Source organism: Ambystoma mexicanum, chromosome 1p (genome assembly GCF_040938575.1).
Source record: "Ambystoma mexicanum isolate Mex_15411 chromosome 1p, UKY_AmexF1_1, whole genome shotgun sequence".
Classification (NCBI taxonomy): Eukaryota; Metazoa; Chordata; class Amphibia; order Caudata; family Ambystomatidae; genus Ambystoma; species Ambystoma mexicanum.
Genome location: NC_090921.1, coordinates 1,080,396,997 through 1,080,417,461, shown reverse-complemented (window position 1 = coordinate 1,080,417,461; position 20,465 = coordinate 1,080,396,997). Strand labels below are relative to the sequence as shown.

The 20,465-nt window shown below is 46.3% G+C and overlaps 1 protein-coding gene across 1 annotated transcript in view; it reads left to right on the top strand.

Annotated features, from left to right (window-relative positions):
• The window catches only part of CRABP2 (cellular retinoic acid binding protein 2), a 62,959-nt gene extending 45,028 nt beyond the window's left edge, over positions 1 to 17,931 (top strand). Inside the window, exons 2-4 of the mRNA XM_069604614.1 lie at positions 1,651 to 1,829; positions 12,638 to 12,754; positions 14,719 to 17,931. Coding sequence (XP_069460715.1) covers positions 1,651 to 1,829; positions 12,638 to 12,754; positions 14,719 to 14,769 — 347 coding nt within the window. The 3' untranslated portion in view covers positions 14,770 to 17,931. The remainder of the gene's footprint in view (positions 1 to 1,650; positions 1,830 to 12,637; positions 12,755 to 14,718) is intronic.
• Positions 17,932 to 20,465: the final 2,534 nt, after the last annotated feature.

The following is a 20,465-nucleotide window of genomic DNA, read 5'->3' as shown; positions in this document are numbered from 1 at the left end:
ACATAGTGCCACCGAGATGGCACATAAAGCATACTTTCTGCGTGAAGCCCTTATGGCACGAGATCCAAGTCCCACCCAATGCGCCGCGAGAGGGCTGTGCTCACGCCACAGGTCACCCCAGCCAAGGGTGAATCCTGCTTTCAGTAAGCAAGCCTGTTGGTCATTGTTGCACACTGCCCACATAGTGCCACCGAGATGGCACATAAAGCATACTTTCTGTGTGGAGCCCTTATGGCACGAGATCCAAGTTCCACCCAATGCGCCGCGAGAGGGCTGTGCTCACGCCACAGGTCACCCCAGCCAAGGGTGAATCCTGCTTTCAGTAAGCAAGCCTGTTGGTCATTGTTGCACACTGCCCACATAGTGCCACCGAGATGGCACATAAAGCATACTTTCTGCGTGAAGCCCTTATGGCACGAGATCCAAGTCCCACCCAATGCGCCGCGAGAGGGCTGTGCTCACGCCACAGGTCACCCCAGCCAAGGGTGAATCCTGCTTTCAGTAAGCAAGCCTGTTGGTCATTGTTGCACACTGCCCACATAGTGCCACCGAGATGGCACATAAAGCATACTTTCTGCGTGAAGCCCTTATGGCACGAGATCCAAGTCCCACCCAATGCGCCGCGAGAGGGCTGTGCTCACGCCACAGGTCACCCCAGCCAAGGGTGAATCCCGCATTCAATGAGCAAGCCTGTGGGTCATTGCTGCACACTGCTATGTTAATGAAATATTGTATTACTGATTTTCAATGCACAGAAAGAATTATAAAAACAAATAAAATAACCCCAAGGAGCTCACCCAAGTTGTGACTTGGAACTTTAAACCATTTGGGAGTGGTGTACCCCTTACATTGCATAAATATCAATGTGAGGTTCAATGCAGGTCTTAAGGCTATTCTAATGTATACAATGTGGCTCAAAAGCAATTACACGACCATCACACACCGAGATTTACACACCACATCACGCAAGAGTGCTATTACTTTCTGACTCCTTATTCATTTAATCACCATAACTTGAATCTAGGCCAGCACCCAACCCATGCCGGCCCGGTACATGGCAATTATCCAGATAACTCAGGTTCAATGTGCCCAGCCATCTCTGCTCATGCTATTCACGGTGGTGCTTGATTGGGCAATACCACGGATCGCAGATCTCCGCGTTTAGAGGCCATACCAGTGGCAGGTAGGCATTTCACCACAAATGCCACATAACACGACCAGTGGAAGGAGCGCTAAATTGGGCGCACAGGGCAATATTGAGATATGTTGCTCAGTTGTGGAGGTTCTACTCCTGAGAGTTTGCCCTGTCAAGAGAGACTCTATATACATGGGGATACACGCGGGACATTGGTAACCCACACACCTACAGGTGTTCAGGGATTTTTATTTGATTGGACCATAGTGCAATTTTCTTAATTTTCACAAGGGCTTGTCCGTGAGTTGTTTTCCTGATGATGCACCCGTCCTATGTAATTCCAGGCAATGGCAAACCTTCTAAAGTCATGTCACGTTTCGGGTTGTGTAGTACGCATTGGCCATTGGTGTGAATTTCGGCATTCATAAAGTCCAGAGTTGGGACAACAGACGTATAATGCTATGTCCTGCAAGATGTGAGTATCTGCAAACCATAATGTGCCCCTTTCATTGCAGATGTCAACGTCATGCTGCGAAAGATTGCCGTGGCCGCGGCTTCTAAGCCGGCAGTGGAGATCAAGCAAGATGGTGAGAATTTCTACATAAAAACCTTCACAACTGTCCGCACTACCGAAATCAACTTCAAAATCAACGAGGAATTTGAGGAACAGACTGTGGATGGCAGGCCCTGCAAGGTAAATAGACGTCATCTTCTCCTGTTTCTACATCAGAAAAACAAGCCTGCTTACCACCATACCCCCTGACCCTAACATGCAGCGGCAAGATTACTTGGTGGCACGGAATCCCTCTTGAATCCCGTGCTCCTGTGAATGCTTTGTGATTGCAGGGAGCTAATATGACCCTCAAAACTCTGAGGAAGGTTCTGAGCTCTATAAAATGGCCCTCCTTCCTATGACTGTTAATCAACTCTCTCATCCAAAATGTCAAGCGGGCGTACTACACTCTGGTGTGCATCAAACTCAAGCCAGTCACTTATTTTCTACATTCATACCCTAAGAATTCACATGTTCATCACATTGAAGACACTCTCTGTGAGTGTATATTTGCTCACCCAAATAGGTATGTGTATCACACTCAAGCAGGTCACTGTGATTTTCTGCACCTGCATCCTAAGTCCAGCCAATGTGATTTTCCGCTTCCACAGACCAAAAACACCACATGGGTACCACATGCAAGTGAGCCAATGGGACTTTGTTCTCCTCGGCCCATAAAAGTCATATGTGTCAATTACAGTCAAGCCAGTAGCTGATTTTCTACTCCCACACCCAAAAAAGTAATACCTGTTTATCAATCCAACCAAACACTATGATTTTCTGCTCCCACGCCCCCAAACAATTTTTGCATTATACTTAACCTAATGACTGTGCTCTTTGCCTCTCACATTCATATCCTATACACCACTGCATGCAAGTCCCCTGATTCATTGAGGGAACTTTGCACAGGAATAGGCTGGGCGAAATTGTGAAATTCCGTTCTGCCAGCCGCGTAAGCGAAATCGGTAAGATTTCAATTCGTTCCACCGCAATCCACCGTTCCACCCCCGATGTATATCAAAAAGAGCAGCACGTTTTTTGTACCATCTCGTGAACTGAAACGAGCTGTGCAAAGTTTATCATGCGGCTCTGCGTACCTAGCACAGAATGAAAAGAGCAGCACAACGTTTCTCGTGCCACTGGGTGAACCTAGCACTGAACGAAAAGAGCAGCATAACGTTTCTTGTGCCACTGGGCGACCCTAGCACAAATCTAAAAGAGCAGCATAACGTTTCTCGTGCCACTGGGATTACCTAGCACAGAATGAAAAGAGCAGCACAACGTTTTTCGTGCCACTGGGCGAACCTAGCACAAATCTAAAAGAGCGGCACAACGTTTCTCGTGCCACTGGGCGAACCTAGCACAGAACGAAAAGAGCAGCACAAAGTTTCTCGTGACGCTGCGCAAACTGAAAAGAGCAGCAATCTGTTTCTCATGCCGCTATGTGAGCCTAGCATGAATTGAAAAGAACAGAATGATGGAGGTCACCCCCTCACCACATGGATGCAGGGAGAACATTTGAATTGGCAGGGGTCAAAGAGAGCATCACTATAAACCATTTTTTTTACATTTTCATCTCCTTCTTGGGGGTGGAAATTTTAAAAGAAATCACAGAGAAGCCCATGTTCCACTTGAGTCTCTCTCAAGGACTTGGAAACACTAGCAGGGATCACTGCTGACACCTGTCAGATTCCGGGGAGAAACTAGACCAAAAGTTCTGGGTGCTAGTACTACAAATCATAGGGGAGCTAGTACGTATCGAGACTTTGCATGGGCATGGCGACTAGTAGGGGTGGCCATTCTCCCACAAGGAATGTTTGTGGAACTAGTATAAGGTTAACAGTAATAGGTGCAATTTGAAGGACACAAGCCACTGGCATTGCCTATAACCACATGTAAGATTTAAGGACAAACCCCACATTTCTGTTGATACTCCCCAGCTTTGAAATGCTGTGGGTGTGATGTTCTCTGCCAGCTTTTAGTTCATCGTGCATTTCCAGCTTAAGACAGAGTGCTGCCACGGGTGGCGTGTCTTTTAGGGGTCATTGGGCAGTCAAAGGGGAGGCCCAAGGCAGCTGACTACCAATTGTGGGCCCTGAATTTGTGCATCACATAGTATCAAATGAGCTAGAAGGACTAAGCCTAAAATCAGATATTGCATGACAAGGGTTACAAGTCGGAGAAAGACAATTTTGCATGGATAAAAATAAATAAATAAATGTGATCAACTGTGAGGTTTCCAAAGCAAACATGTTTGTTCCCTCAATTGGGTGGTCTATTGGGAAAGGTATGGTGACAATAACCCCCTCAAAATCATTCTACCTGCCACCCTAATCAACAACCCACCTCAACACTCAACCCCAGCACCAAAAACACAGGGTAACACAATGTAACGTGCACTAGCCCTACGGGTCTACACCAATTTACCCAAACACCACCCTAACCCACCAAAGGTCCATCAACAGTGGCCTGTTGGGAAATAGCCTGTGCACTTATTGCGCGTGCCTTCAAAGTGGCAGGAATCTGGCTGGGGTATGGGGAAGGTAGTGGGGAGGACTGGATGAGGTCAGGGTGGGACAAAGATGGGGTTTTGCATTGGTTGTCGAAGATGCTTGAGGGTCAAGAGTAATGAGTAGAATCATGGGCGGCAACGAAGCAAGGCCCTGGGGCGAGTCCTGGGGGTGTTGCACACGGGTGTCCTACACACAAGCCAAGGGTGATGTGTGGGCGCGTAGAGGGGTCATGGTGAAAACAGGGTTGTATCTGTGCAGAGGAGGAATGGTTGCAACGATGGTGTTATTCTGCAGCACCAAAGCCGGGTCCGGGTAACAAGGTGTTGCAGCCGGGCATTGCAATAGTCTAAGTAACTAGTAACTAAGGCTCCTATTACAACTTTACACTTGCACAGGGACATGAACGGACGAATCCTCTGTATAGAATGGTGAATGTGGTCGTAAAAAGCAGTGGAATGGCAAGCATGAAAAAATTAAAGTATTCGAACACCGCTCCCGACCGTTTCCACTCACTTCGATCGCTACTTTTCTCCAGAATTTCTTCTCTGGGTGCTGAGAAATCGTTATCTAAAGTACCGTCGTGGTTCTCCCCCCTGGCTGTTTCAGATGAAACCCCCACCCCGGCTAAGTCAGTGCCCGCCTTCACGGCTATTTCTTTTCACGCTCCCTGAGATCCCTTCTTCCAAAGAAGCCTCAAGCTGCTAATGTTCACGTTGATGCATGAGATGATGCCCTCTATGCCTGACTCTTTTCTCAGGCGCACCACTCAATCCTTTGCCTGGTTCCACATTGATCGTGGAAACCTATTCTGTAGACCCCTAAAATCAGCCTATCATGCTGCTACCAAATTCATTTTAGAAGCCTGAAAATTAGATCAGATGCTGCTTTGCCGACATTTGGGCCCACATTTCTTTTAAGCCAGGCTGCTTCGACAATAAGTCAGCTTGCGTGCAATAGCCAAAGAACTTGGCCCTCATCTTGAAAAACTCGGGCAGAACCCAAATGCCTAGGAGCAAGGATATCTCAACCTTTGGGGATTAGATAGGTGGAGCCAAGAAACCCTAACCCAAAAGCAGGCTCATTCATTCTCCACTCCATTTCTTTGAGGCTCGCTACCAACCTTTGGGATTCAGGCGAGAGCTAAAAACATTGTTTCACAGGAGGAACAACGGGGACCGCTCTGAGGTTCTAGAAAGTAGGATCATAATGTTATTGCAATAGCTATAATTGTTAAGATGTTGTCGTATATCGGTTTATCCACTGTTTAAACCCATGCCAACATGTTTTTTGGTATTTTCATTGCATATTTTTGTTTTGTTGTGAGGTGATGGAAAGGGGTTGTTTTACCTTTGTTTTTTATTTGTTGGAAAGCACCATGTCAACCATTTTAGTAGGGTTTGCTCTATAGAAATACCATAAGCAAAATACACTTTTAAAAAAGTGAAATTTATCGGGAAGTCAGACATATGTCTGATGCTTCATGAAAATGAAGAAAGAGGAAGGAAAATCCTAAGAGAGACATCCCATTGACATGGGGGAAACACTCAGGTGGAGCCATCAAGACATATCCTGAGAAATTGCTCCGAGTTAACAGAAAATTATAGGCGGGGGTATGGAGCGTTATGTACAATTGGCAACGGCTTGGAAAAGGATCAACTATGGACAGCAATATATGCTGCAGAGTCAATAGTCATCATGGCAGCAGCATATCAAATCTGGCTCATAGCCCCAAAAGGTTTGGCAGCATTGGGATAACATGGATATGACTTAGTTGGGAAAGTTTGGAATACTGTTATTGGTAGGTTTCACAAGATGTAGTCGTCACATTTTTTGTTTTGAATGTGATTGTAGAAGTGTGTATTTGTCATTTTTCTTAATTGGGATTTTATGGCTTTAAGCTTGTTATCTCTTTTTTTTGCATTGTCGTTTTTAAGAGGTGCAAAAAATATATAAGCTTTCCCAGAAGTTTATTAACAAGTAATTAAAGTGCACATTACTGAAGGAATTATTAAGGCAGTTATTTAAAGAGACAAAAAATGATCTTTAAAAATGCAGCGGGTGCCATAGACAAGGCTTGGGCTGAGTGACAATGGACGCCCTTCCCAGGCTCTCTACATTACTGACTCCTAACCTGCCCTGATACCAAATAAAGACCTCCAGAAACTGCGCGCAGATATTAGAAAGGGTCTGTGCAGTGGTTTGAGGCTGGCAAAAAGCCCCAACTGTGTTGCCTATCACTTTTTAAATGTCTTTCCTGTGACATTTGAGCAACTTGCTAAACATGGGGTGCTTACTTTTTGTTTAAAAAAAAGAAAATTCCCAACTTCATTTAAGGAGGCTGAAGTTCAAGGAGTATAGTTCGTCTTATGTTTCAAAGGGTTGCTGGCAGCCATTCTAATGCAATCATGAAGTCACCATGTTAATTTAGCATAAATATCAAACAATACAAATATCTTTGAAATTGCGCACTTACAAGTTGTTTGCTGCTTTAAGAAACCAGAGAAATGGTGTCGTTTTAAAGCTATCTTGAATGTCTGCAGGTGTACTTTTCTCAATAGCTAAGAGGCACGAGAGGTCACTTCAAGTCAGTGCTTAAAGGCAATCTGAACTCCTGCGAGAGCGTCTTCACACATCATTCTTTCCGGGTGTGTTTTTCTGAAATAAAGAGAGCGCTCTTGAACTAGAAATGGGTCGAAGCAGATGTGTTCCCTAGTCGCCAGGTCTTAGGGAACACTTCTTCCAGTGCTGGCAATCTCGCAAACTGGTGCGGACACAGACACACTCCTCTACATCAAGTCGCGCGAAAGCCCCAATAATGTGCAAGCACATGGCTGGCTTTTCCACTGGCTGTTGCTATGGAAACCCCAGATTCCGGGTAGTGAGTATCTATCTAAGTACCACAACACGTCTACCCATTTTGGAGGAGTCCACGACAGAACCTGCACTGCCTTAGCCCCCAACTTTGCTGCAGACTTGTTAGACACTCACAGTTGTCTAAAGTGATCACAATTATCTATTGGCAACCATTATTGTTTGATCGGTTTCCAAGAGTGAAGTACTCTTGTATTTGTATTTGAACCCTCATATTGTTTTAAAACCAGTTGCAGTGCAGTATGTTTATGTCTTTTGATTTTCCAGAGGGTGAGCCAGATTTTCCCTGAAACCCCGTCTTTGACATTAGATTAGAAGTTGCATATGTCAGGGCATCGGGGAGCTCCAGCACGACCCCCTTTGGAGCACCCCACATCTTCCTGGGGCTAAAAGACCCAACTCTCCGAGGAGGAACAGGAGGCAGGTGTGTCAGAATACCAACACCACTCTTGTATAAGCACCAAGAAGAAGGTTGCCATGCAAGACCCAGCCTGCACAATTTTGTTTCTGGCTGCCCAAGTGAGATGTATGCAGATGAGCCTGAACAAATGCCCAGGCAACATGATATTTCTGCCGGTGTGGCAGAAAAGGGGCTGGGCTGCGAGAGAGGCGGGCATCCGCCGCCATCTCCCACTGAGATTCCCTACATTATGCACTTTGCTTTCATGAGAGGCTTGAGCACAGTCTCTATGGCATCGAGTGGCAGCTCATATTCCCAAGTCATGAGTACCCATCTTATATAAACTAGCATAGCATCACTTTTTTCATTTGGGAAGCGAAATTGGATTAAACGAAACTGAGCCGTTTGATTACATGTAGATTTAGTAGTCGGCCTGACGAAAGGTGAAAAAACATGCTGACGAGATCCTCATCCTCCTCCAAATTACTGAGCCATATCATTGGCGATACAAAGAGGTCTGTCTGAATTAGCACCCTTTTTTGGAACACTGAATGCGGCTCAGCCAATCAGGATGTGGGAAGTGTGGGCACTAATCTCTGATAGTTCCTGGAATTTCAGCCTCTGTCAGGCCTGCCACACTCATGCTGCTTCACCTCCCAGGCCAGCAGGGGCCCATCTCTCACCTAACAGCCACCTAAGACTCTCTTGGGATCCCGCACAGCCCCTGGTGCCCTGCTCGTCTACCCATGTCCACCACAACACAATCCATCCCCTTCCCTTCCACTTCCTTTTTTGTGCCAACGCTTGTGCACGCCTCCTCCATCTGCCACTCAGCGACTGTGCCTGCTGCACCATTCTCCCTTGCACCTGCTCGCATCTCGATGCCGCATTACTGTCAACACAGCAGGCTCAGCCTCCTTTTTCTCTTGTTCTCTCAAAGCTGCAATACCTCGACTATTGGTGGGTGCTAAGAATCTTAGCACCCCCGGTGGGGCAATGTTCGGTATTAGGCCTCGCTTTGCTCAGAACTGCCGGCATTGGCACATAATTGCTGACAATGCATTCTTCTGGGGGTCGCCAATGCTTAAATAGTGACGACAATGGACGAATCCTCTTGGGCTTATGGGTTTTGCAACAACCCCTCCCCCACTGGACCGGCCCGCAACACACCACGGGTTGGCTTCTCAATAAGGCCTGGTTGCTTAGGTTGGTCCGTTTTTTCAACCTTCCACATGGGGGAGAACACCATCTACTTGGTCTTGCTAGTGTTGATCGTAAGTGAGCTGAGCACCGCATATTCATTTGGTTGGTCCAAAAGAGCCTGCAAACCCCATGGTTGTTAAATCCAGCAAGGCCAAGTCATGGGCGTAAGCAAGCCACTGCATTCCGACCCTACCCAACTTTGGAGGGATGGAGACAGAACTCTCAATTCCATCACCCAAGTCAGCCAAGTATAGATTAAACAATGTGGGGGCAAGTATACAGCCTCAATTAGGCCTGGTTGCTTAGGGTAGTCAGTTCTTTCAACCTTCCACAACAAAACTGTATACATTATTAGTGGAGGGGGTGAGGGCAGTTCCCTCAAGGAGGTGGGAGAAGGAAAAGCCACATATCAGGGGGGGGACTCCCCCAGTTTAGTCCACCTCAGCAATGGACCTGGTCCCTGCCTGAGGTGAAAATATTCCTTTCCAGGTACAGTACAGCGAGCCTAGACACCTGTGCCGATGGGCGGGCGGATGGTGGAAGCTGGCATGCAGGCGGAGGAGCGCACACCGTCACTTATTAAATCCCTGCACGCTACAGTACCTCGACCGTACTCTCAAACCCCCTGAGCCATGGCAAAACAAGAGAGATGGCGTCTGTGACCTCATCCACCACATGGGTGCCCACAGACAGACTGAAGGGAGTCCAGAGATGGGTGAACCAAAAGGCCGTTGAGCAGAGGCTGAAGGATCTGAACAGGAAAGAAGCAGGGGTGGGGATGTGGCAGAGAAAGTCTAACGGCTGAAGTGAACAAGCAGAGCAAAGAGCTGAGCATTTTTCTCGATGATGGTGTGTACACGTGGTATCAATGATCCAGTTATCTAATGGGAGGGCCTGCTCGAGAGCAACATTACACAATGTTCTTTCCCAGAAAGGGGAATGACTGAGTGGAATGGCCTCCCACCCTTGTGATGGGGGCATACCCCTCAACTCGCTCTCCTTTGCTGGCTGTCGCCGCCTCTAGACCCAGTCCCCATGGCAAGCCCCACAACCTTCTGTTGACTTCAATGGGCTCACCCACCAAAAACAGAAATAACGACTTTCACCTGCGTTGACGACTTAGCAGGTTGAGGTATGTGGGAGACAAAAAAGAGAAATCATTTTAAAATGTCCCAGTTAGACACATGCCAGAAAACGACACAGAAGAAGCAAAGGTATTTCAGACCACCATGTATGGGCTGGTATGGGTGTATCAGGATTTGCTAGGTTGGGCAAGCACCTCAAGCTGGTAGGATAGGCGATGATTGCCAGACCCCAATCCCTGACAACTTTTATTTCTGCATTGTCTTTATTCTCATGCTGTCCCCCTTTCATAGGGCGACCAGATTTTCAAAATAAAAAAAACAGGACAGACACTGACATAGAAATGGGACTACAGTTTCAGGGCCAATAACACAAAAGAAGGACCAAAATGTAAATGGAACACTAATGAAACTGTATTCCTACTTCTATATCAGTGGCCTGTTCCGGTGAATTTCGGCAGCACAGAGAGCTGATTAGCTGATTGGAGAAGAGTAGACCTAAATTAAGTGGGGAAGGTATGGGCAAGGGGGTTCAAAGCGATAGCCGGGGCCAATGTTGGGATTTTTCAATCAGTTTTGCAAAAAAATGGGACAATATCCACCCGACCTCCAACTCCCAGCACAGGGTTTTTAAACTTAAAGAAGTGTTGGGAGGAAGGGGCAAATACCAGGACGGACCCAGCGAAACCGGGGCGTCTGGTCACCCTACCCTTTCAATGCTATTAATCAAGAGTACTGAAAAGAAAATCCATCAAATCAATCAAATAACAGTGGCTCTAGTCACAGCCCGGGGTACTGCAAGTAAGTACACAGAAGCATATGGGCAGCGGGAGTATGGCACCAGTGTGTGCCCCCTCTGCCACTGACTTGTCTTTGATGGGGAAAGAGGATTCATTTTGAGCAGCTGCATTAATTTGTCATTACAAAAAGCCATCATCAGAGGGGGACACGTTTTTCTCAGTCAAGATACAGCTCCTTTCAAGTGTTCATGCTTAGGATGGGGCCATTTGCATTTTGCAAGAAATGACTACAAAGAGATGACGTTATCATGCAGGCTGTTCTGAGGGGTGCCTAGGTCTTGTAAGTGTTATGAGGCACCGACAGTTTACTAGTGTAAAACAATCAGTCAGGCTTAGATTCTGAGCTCCCACGTTATGGAGCTCTACTACTTGGTAGTCCATAATGTATGGTGCGCAGGAATGCAAGATTGCCAGAACATATCCTGGCAGCTCAGGTTCTATTATTTATTAAGAAGAATATGAATGAAAGTGAGGGAATTGGGAGGAGGCTGGTCTGCATTATTGTCTCGTGCGGGGTTTAGGATATTCAGACTCAGCAGTTAGTTTGCAAGTAGATGACTGCTGTGTGGCAGAAGACCCGGCTTCTACTTTTGCCAGTTTAATGGTTTGTCTGATGCAGGCTTTCTTCTTCTTCTGGCTGATAGATTGTATCCATCAGCTGTGATTTTTGGATACCGAGGCTTGAGCCTCATTACTCCCATCTTCTCGGGTTGAGTGTGTAGTTGTGGGTTGGGGTTCTTCATGGTCTGTGTGGACTTGGCACAGTAGGGCTGGTTTCACAGGGTCTTCGCCGTGATGGTCGGATGCAGAAACATGCACATACGTGTAGATTTCCAGATATATTGGCAGCATGAATAAATATGTTAATTTCGTTACAGAACACTGTCATTCATTGCTCTGCAGTTAATAAAGTAGGTACTTTTCGCATTAGTAATAGTAAGATCAGTTCATTACAAAGGAGTGAAACAACAAAACTGTTGTAGCAAACACCAGCCGACATTACACCAACAACAAGTGGAGAGCACTGAGGCGGGAAAGCCGGGTCTGGCAGAAGAGGAACCAAGAGCGATAGGCAGAGGGGGTTGGTGGGGAGAAGTGTCAGAGGTATTGGGGAGAGAAGGCAGTGCAAAGTCATTTTGTACTGCAAAAATGACTATGCACTGACTTTGCACTGCACAAAATACACTTTGCACAGTTCCATGAATCGGGGGTTGTGTCAGCAGTGCAAAGTCCCTTTGAACCATGCAAAAAAATCCATGAATCGGGCCCTTAATGTTCTCATCTTCGACTGATTAGCCATAGGGTGCCTATGCGGGGCCCACGAATAGGGGGCACTTACTTAAAAAGGTAATGTTATGACTAAAACCCACACGTCATCGTCTGGAAGGATGCACTCATTCTGTGACCCTACTCAGATTGTGACCTGCGAGCTTCCATAATATGATTGGGCCGCCAATATGAATTTACGAGCGCCATCTATTCGCTGGGGCGCGCGTACGCGTTGCCCGGAGGCCAGGGAGTCTCGCGGCCTTTCAATGTAGACAGGAAAGATTAGAGTCCAGGTACCGTGTTCCGTGGGCCGTTTTCCTGTTGCAAACTCAGGCCACGGTCCTCCTCGCACAGCCAGTTTTCTCAGGCCACGTTTCAGTGCAGCTGGTAGTCCCTGGAACTTGTCTCCCAGTGCCCCCAGCCCCCCGCCCCCCACCTCTCAGTCCTCCTCGCCACCCCTGTGTCCCCCCACCCCCCGTCACTTCGGTTCCCCCCACCCCCCGTCACTTCGGTATTTTGCTCTATGGTCCGCCTTCCCTTTCCCCCCTTAGGTAACAGATGAGGCGGTGCAAGTGACAGCTCAAGTGTTTGGAAGTGGAAACAAATTGGTGGCCTCCGGAGTTCCCCGGGAAAGGCCTCCACAGGAGGCGGCAGCCTCACGCCACGACGCCAAGACGGATGGGCCTCCCTGCGGAGGTGTTGGATATCCTGCCGGGGAGGGGGTCGTTTGTTATTTAAATGTATCTCCTTTTTATGTGACCGCTGCTGCTTTCCCCCCCTCCTCATGTTTTGTTCCTTTTTTCCTCTTCAGAGCCTGGTCAAATGGGAGAGCGAAAACAAGATGGTGTGTGAACAGCGGCTGCTGAAGGGGGAGGGCCCCAAAACCTCCTGGTCCAGGGAAATGACCAACGACGGGGAGCTTATCCTGGTAGGGGAGCACAATGTGTGAACTCTTGACTGCCTGACAGCTTTTTTTTTGCTATTGTCATTATAATTCAGAATGGACTGCCCCACAGTAGCAGAGGGAAGATGGCCTTTCCCCCAGTCCTAACATGTGCCCCGTTGCACTATAAAATCCGAGGTGGGACTGATAATGCAAACCCCACCGGCCTCTCAGAGGGATTGGCTTATAACGCTTGTTAGAGGATGTCCCTCCTATAGGCCAGACTTTGCCTATTATAGCAATTTTATATTTTGGTCACTGCGTTCCTAGTCTTCCGTTCAGGCCTTACAGAAGTTGTAGGTATACTCTTAGCAGAGCTCCCTCGTAAGTGTGGGCGTTTCAAAAATCAAGAAAACAGAGGTTAAGGCTCCACGCTGTCTAACACCCGGCATCCTGGCATTCTCAGACGGTATCGCCCATGGCGTGCGTTATGTAACTCGGAGGAACATGTTTGCATACTTGCACTGTTGCATACTTGCACTGTCCTTTCTCGCGTGGGCTAAATTTTTGCCCTGCTTCCTTCCTTCTCTGTTTTTCCAACCCACCCCACGCTTTCTTCATGTTTACCCCTTTTTTTGTTTCCCCTCCCAAAACCATTCTCTAATTGTCTGTCTCTTCCTTTGCCCCTTTCTCACTCGCACCCTCTACCACTACTCTTCACCCACTGTCTCATTTATTCATTTTTGCTTCTTCCCTCCCACCTGCCTTCCCTCGATCAGCATCACTGTCCCACCCTCCTCTTCCTTTCACGCCCAACGTCCTCCCCACCCTCGTTCCCCCTCTTCCCTTCTCCATTCATCCCTTTTCACTTGTCCCCTTTGCCCCTTTCCCCCTCTCGAATTTACCCTTCGTTGCCTCGTTTTTGTAATTCTACTCCCACTCTTCCTCCCTTCCTCCCTCAGCCCTTTACACGTGTCTCGCCTTCTTCCCTTGTCCCCTTTCCTCTTATTTCCCCACCTCCCAGTCCTGGATTATCCATTAGGCAAGTAGGCACCGGCCTATGGGCCCTACTCCTTTTAGCGGCCCCGGGAAGGCCGATGCCTTGATTCGCTGCTGCGCTATGCAACGGCCTGCACTGCGTTAGTATTCTTAAAATATGCCAGGGGGGCCCCCGAAATAAATGTTGACTGCCTACGGGCCTCCACAGGGTTTGATCTGGCACTGCCGACTCCCACCGCCACCATTCACCCATCGCTAGGCTCCTCTCTTGATCCAGTATTATTACTCTACCCATGACCCTATGCTTCCCCTGTCCCCTACTCTCACTTCTGTCCTCATCCCATTTCCCTACCCCACTTGCTAACAAACTGCCCTTGCCCCTTCTACCATGTCTCCTCCCCTCCCACCTCCCGCCTTCTCCATTGCCCTGTGATGGACCATGGCAACTGCGCATCTGGTGGCATCGACTACAGTCATTGCTGAACTCATCAAAAAGTCTCCCACTGTCCTCTTCACGAGGACAATGAGATGGTGCCCTGATGCTCCCATTGGAAACCACGAAAGCCCATTTGGGAGGGCAAAAGTGTGAGGGCAAAAGTGTGAGGGCAAATACTGAATTTAGTGCTGTAAATAGTACATTCCAAGAGGGATAACATAGGCAGATTGTAAAGGAAGGCTCCACAAACTCCGTCCTTTGCACAAAAAGTTGTGTGTTCCAACTTGGGCAACCATCCTCTCTATGGCTTCTGGGCAATGTGGGGTTGGGTGGAGGAATGGCACATTTTAATATCTATGTTTTGCCTATCTGGGCATCTAAGAAGAAAGGCTCACATGGCTGAATGGAGTATAAGGCAAAGGTATTTGAGAGAGGGAAGGCACAATGGTAAACAGTTCTTTGTAGTGCCACCTACACTACTTTTGGAGATGGTCATAGTACAAGTCATATCATCGCTTGCGGTCACGGTCCTCTGTGCTACGTATTCACTTATGCTCCTTTCTTTTCCTTTCAGACCATGAAGGCAGACAACGTGGTCTGCACGAGGATCTACGTGCGGGATTGAAGGCATATGAAACTCACAGAAAACCAACACACTCTCCAGCAACCATCTTGATCCTGCCAGTCCTTGCACGCCCACGGACTGCAGACAATTCCTGTCCTCTTAAGGAGACACCACCCGTTTACAGCCTGGACCACTCGATCCTGCCTGCTCTGACCCGGATCTGATCTTCATATGTGGATCTCCCATCGCCTTCGATAGGGAAACAGACTGAATGGTCTTAATTGGAGCCCCCTCCCCCGGGGCACACAGGACACTGCTGGCCTGACACAATTCGAAATCTAACCATCTGATTTTCAAGGGTACATAATTAGAGGGATGATGTTGTACAGAAAATGTTGGAGTTGTCCTCATAGGAAAGACCCCCTCTAAAGCTGTGAGATCTTTGAGCGGTCTGCTCACATGTCTGACATGTGACGGGCTCTGTCATAGCTCACCCCATCTTTTAGGGCACCAGCCGCCACCTGAAATGTGACTAACTTTTCTCCGCCCCTTTTGACCTCAATATGACACAATACAAAATGCTTCATTGGCATGACAGTCAAAGCATGCATGAATTCCCTTGCTCGGATTTCACTCAGTCTGTGGATCTGTGTGTCTTCTTCCTATGGTGTTATTCTGTATGCCCAGGTTGACCACACATTGTCAGTGACGGGTCGGCCATTTTGCAACCTCACTCTGAGCTTTGAAGAAATATTGCCACAGGGTTTTTCATTTCGCTGGTTCTATTTGTCACCAAACTCCTCCTATGAAGCAGGAATTCCTTTAAAATATTTTCGTAGCAGTGCTACCAAAATCGATTTTTCACAAAAGGTACTGAAAATGCTAATATGTTGTCAAGCATTCAGCTTTGTCCTTGAATATGGTACCTTGACTAGCCATTACTCACTTGTGAACGAATAGAATAAAAAATCAAGTGAAGAATGCGATTACCTACCAAATTCACAAGCTAGGTAGTATTCTGACATGTCCAGAATGGGGAGCAATTGCCACCCATTGAATAGGGCACTTTTCCCAGCAAGACAGCCAGGCCCTGGAACTGCCCAAAATCAGGCCAGCATTGTCCAGCATCAGGGGATGTAATTCCCCATCCGCTGAACAGTGAGTAAGTCCTCATAGCCGACAGCCGTTCCCCATTTCCTGTATGTGGACTCCGTCTGCCTTCACTGGCATGAAAGAGGCGCATCGTTCCATAAAGCAGCATTTCACTTAAAACATGACGATTTTTCTTGAACGTCATCATTCTAAAGGCCTATATTTTATTTGGGTTGCTTAATCCCAGGAGGCTGCATGCACATGATGTCGCGCACATTGAAGGGTGTCATTTCAATTATTACAATAATTAAGAATGCCTTTTAAGTATACCTTCCAGGGAGAAAATCCACACTTCCTTACCTTATTAAGATCCTGTAATTCAGCGTTTGATTTCAGTCACGTCAAAGATTCATGTGAGATAGTCATTAACTTGCCCTGGGGTGCAATTATGGAGATACTGTCAGCGAGTTGCTGTTTTTGTTGTCAGCGCCCAGCAACCCACAACACAAAACAGTCCATACAGGAAGCAGCTCATTGCAGGAAGAACTGCGTTAAAATGGGGGGACAGCAGCAGCACTACCCAAATCCGTTTTCAAACTAAAAGCCTTAAATTCACCATCACATTTGCAATCCAAACCTACTTTCTGTTGTATTTTGTTTTACTTGTCTATAGAACTGACCAACCCAAGTGGTATCACAGCGCCGTAACACACGGATAATTACCAAAAGCTGGTAAAACACGGTTTCATGCGGGCTTGGGGCCTTCATTCTCAGATCTCTGAATTTAATAAATTCCCTGCAGTCAGACATTGGCAAGAACCAAGCAAAGAGAAGCGCCAAGAGGTATTATGGCTTGCCTAGTGCCGCGATAGATGTATTAGGACCCCTCGCTCTCTCGTATGGGCGCAGAAGCTGTCCCCGAGATGGACATTGCCAGCGGCACTGTGTGTTATAGACCGCTGTAATGGAAGAGACAGACTGATTGTCTTATCAGTGCTTAGACACTTAATATTTTGTACTTCTTTCCGTGGATACAATAATATTCTGTTAAAAGCGTTGCTTGTATGTGTTTCAGGCGCCACCCAAAATGGCGCAGTTGTTAAAAGAATTCCCGGTCGTGCTGCTGATTTGCCAGGGACATAGAGTTCAGAATCGGGACAGTTAGGGGCTAACTATGGAGGAAGTCAAAGGCACCTCCAGTACCCTCATAAATGCAGACAGCTGTGATGAGGAGTCGCTGAAATGCACATTCTGGACCTGCACTTCCCACTGGCAGGCTACACGCCCAATGCTTGTTTTGGGAGGTTACAGACAGCAAACTTACACAAAGTGAGGGCCGCATTGGCTGCATCCTCGGCATGTGCAAAATCATGCCCGAATCTCTGGACGCGCAAGAATCCCAGATCACCATGCCGGGTCATGGAGCCAGAGAGTCCACCTTTATAACAAAGAAGAGTCCTTTCAGAGGGGAGCTTGAGCTGTACTTGCTGCGTTCCACACACTGCATACGATTAATGAAAAATAACTGTTATTAAAGAAATCCCACCTTCTTCCCATTACCCACCCCCCAAAAGTTACTAGATCCTGCGATTGACAGTTGCTAGATCCTGCGATTGACATTTGCTAGATCCTGGGATTGACAGTTGCTAGATCCTGCGATTGACAGTTGCTAGATCTTGGGATTGACAGTTGCTAGATCCTGCGATTGACATTTGCTAGATCCTGTGATTGACAGTTGCTAGATCCTGGGATTGACAGTTGCTAGATGTTTTGTATGACAGTTACTGAATCATGCGATTGCAGAAAACAGAAACAACCTCCCTACCGCCAAAAACACAATGTGGGGAAGTGCTTGACTGGCGGTGGCTTTGCTTATTTTATACACAATATTTTTTCACATTTGTTTAGAAAAACTGTCATGTAGTCGTAAGCATTCCCACTGCCCAATAGATCTTTCCATTCTGTCCTGTCTCTGTAGTATATACGTCTTGAGTATTTATTTGTTAATATTTTTTATAAAAAAGAGTAAAAAAGACCTGTTTTGTGCTATACAGCCGCCGATATTACACAGAAAAGACACACTTGTTTTGTAATGTTCTTCTTCTTGTAATAAACGTCATACAAGCCTTGCCTGATGCGTCCTGTCTTTCTGCTCTCCGCCACCGTCCTCTAAGATAGATGTAGTTGATTTGTGAACTCTACTTATTCCTATGCTGACCGAGAAAACCAGGTCCATGCTGTGGTTTCCCCTCCAATGTATGTAAGTGATTTTTAATTGTAAGTAGCACTAGCCATTAACACATGCGCAATTCCAGAAACTAAGTACACTACCAGATTGGTTGTATGTGTTCACTTTTTTCCAAGATGGCTGCCTTCTCTTGGCAAATGAAATGAAGATTTTTTTTCCAATCAACTGTCATCTCCTCTTTAGATTCAGAAATTCCACTCCAATGAGAGTGATTGTAATTTCCAGTGGCCAGAGCACTAGCCAGTAGACTAACAGATTTGTATGCGTTCACATTTCTCAACATGGCTGCCTTCTCTTAGTAAACAAAATTAAGTTTTTCCAAGCAACTGTCATCTTGTTTTTCGATCCAGAAATTCCCATTATCTATACTTCTAAAGTCATCTTTGCAATAGCCTGCTTGGCGGGATTCCAGCGGAACAGTGCCAACGGCTTCAAAGAGCACGGAATGCTGCAATGAGATTGGTGGTGAGGGGGAAGAAATCCTCCCACATCTTAGGATTCTGTCGCTCGCTGCACTGCTGTCTGTGAGGGACTGAATTGACTTCAAAAGTCCTCTGCCTTATATTTAAATGTCTAAACAACTTGGCCCCAGCCCATTTAGCAGACAAAAATTCACAGATACAGACCATAGCGCTCACTTTGGTCAGAAAACAAATTGTTGGTAAGTGTTCTATCTTCTGCCTGTGTGTGCAGAGGGGGACTGGGTTTTGCAGTCTATGATCCTAGAGTCTGGAGTAGACTACCCCTAGAGATAAGGGCAGTCAAATCACTGAGTCACTTTCAAGAAGCGGTAAAGACTCATTTATTCAAATTAATATCTGTGCTAGTTAACAATGTACTCATTGTTATGAACTATTCTAAAAGGCTAATATCACATTTGTAGACCATTAAGGGTGGTCTAAATATGGGCAAATAACGTAGAGTGATCTTATATCTGATGCCATTAGTTAAATAATAATTGATATCAGCGATGTCACCAGTTATGTCATCAGTGATGCCATCATAGGCTGTGCAACAGGGTGCACAAGGTTAAGGTGCCTTTAGCTGAATTTTAGGGACTTTGCTTGCAGGAGCTTAGATTTGCATGCTATGCATAGTCCTCTATCTAGTGGTTGGCTCGGAGTATCACATCTTCTTTTACGAATTTGGAAAATAGGTGTCAACAGTGGCATTCTCTTAAAACTATCGCTATCCTACGTGTACAGAGATCACAACAATCCTTCACGCATCGACGTCCTGAGATTGTTTTCCTTTCCCACCATCAATTGCCAGCAACTTCGAGACAGAGAGCTTCCCAACACCATTTTAGACATAAGGTCAGGAAAAATCTAAACCAAATGATGCTAAGTCAGAGCAGGGGATGTTGGCAAGAGATAGTGGCATCTACAGTGTCGAGGCAAACATTAGGGAGAGTGTCACGATTTATTAGGCGATCACTCTCAAATCAGGGAGTTCCTATCCCCCCCAAGCAAGGTGGTGCACACCCAAAGCACTTATATGGATTCAACTTTAGTGAGGCCTCCAACCTATCTCGCACCACCCCAGCAAATACCCTCTGTACCATTAATGAGCTAGGAACCAGGCCATTGTATAGTAAGAATATATATTTATTTAAGGTTTGACAAAGAAGCATAAAATAACCAAAACATCAGCCACCAACGCCGTGGCACAACACAATATCACAATTCCGAAATTACTTGTACCATTTGACTGACCTGTATTTCTAACCAACTTACAGATACTAAAACACACAGGTGAAATATAGAGACTTTACATCAAAACACCCTCAAAGGATTTCTTGCACATTAGCAATTATGAACTTTGAACCAACCCCCAGTGATTGCTTGCGGTTATCACAGTGCTCTTCTCTACCAGCAACACCCAGCCCCAGGCATCAGTTATATATGACCCCTTAATTTGAAGGCAAGGTACAGGGAGTGGGAATACAGTAGCAACTTCGTTTTTGGCTTTTTATTAAAAAGGCAGGGTTTGAAAAATAGGCACAATGAAAAAAAAATCATTGTGGGCTTTTTATTTGAAAGGCAAAGTTTAGGAAAGAAACTCAATAGTAAAATTGTTTTGGGCTTTTTATCTGCACAAAATGCATGGCCCTACGAAAATCATTTTGGGATGCAAGTAAATAAATGGGAAATTTAGTTTTGCACACTCTATATTAACTGGGATGGCAGCAATTTAGGGTGATTTATTTTTGGATCATGGAAATTCTGTATTAGAGACTAGGGTTTCAGAAAGGTAGAGTCACCCAAGTACTTAATTGTCTATACCAGCTCCAACACACTGGGCATACACTTTGTTAGTTCCAAACTCTAACAACACTCATCACGTTATTTTCTATATGAGAATTAATTGATTTAACTTCAATTCAATGTGCTAAGGATTTACATAGCTTCCCCAC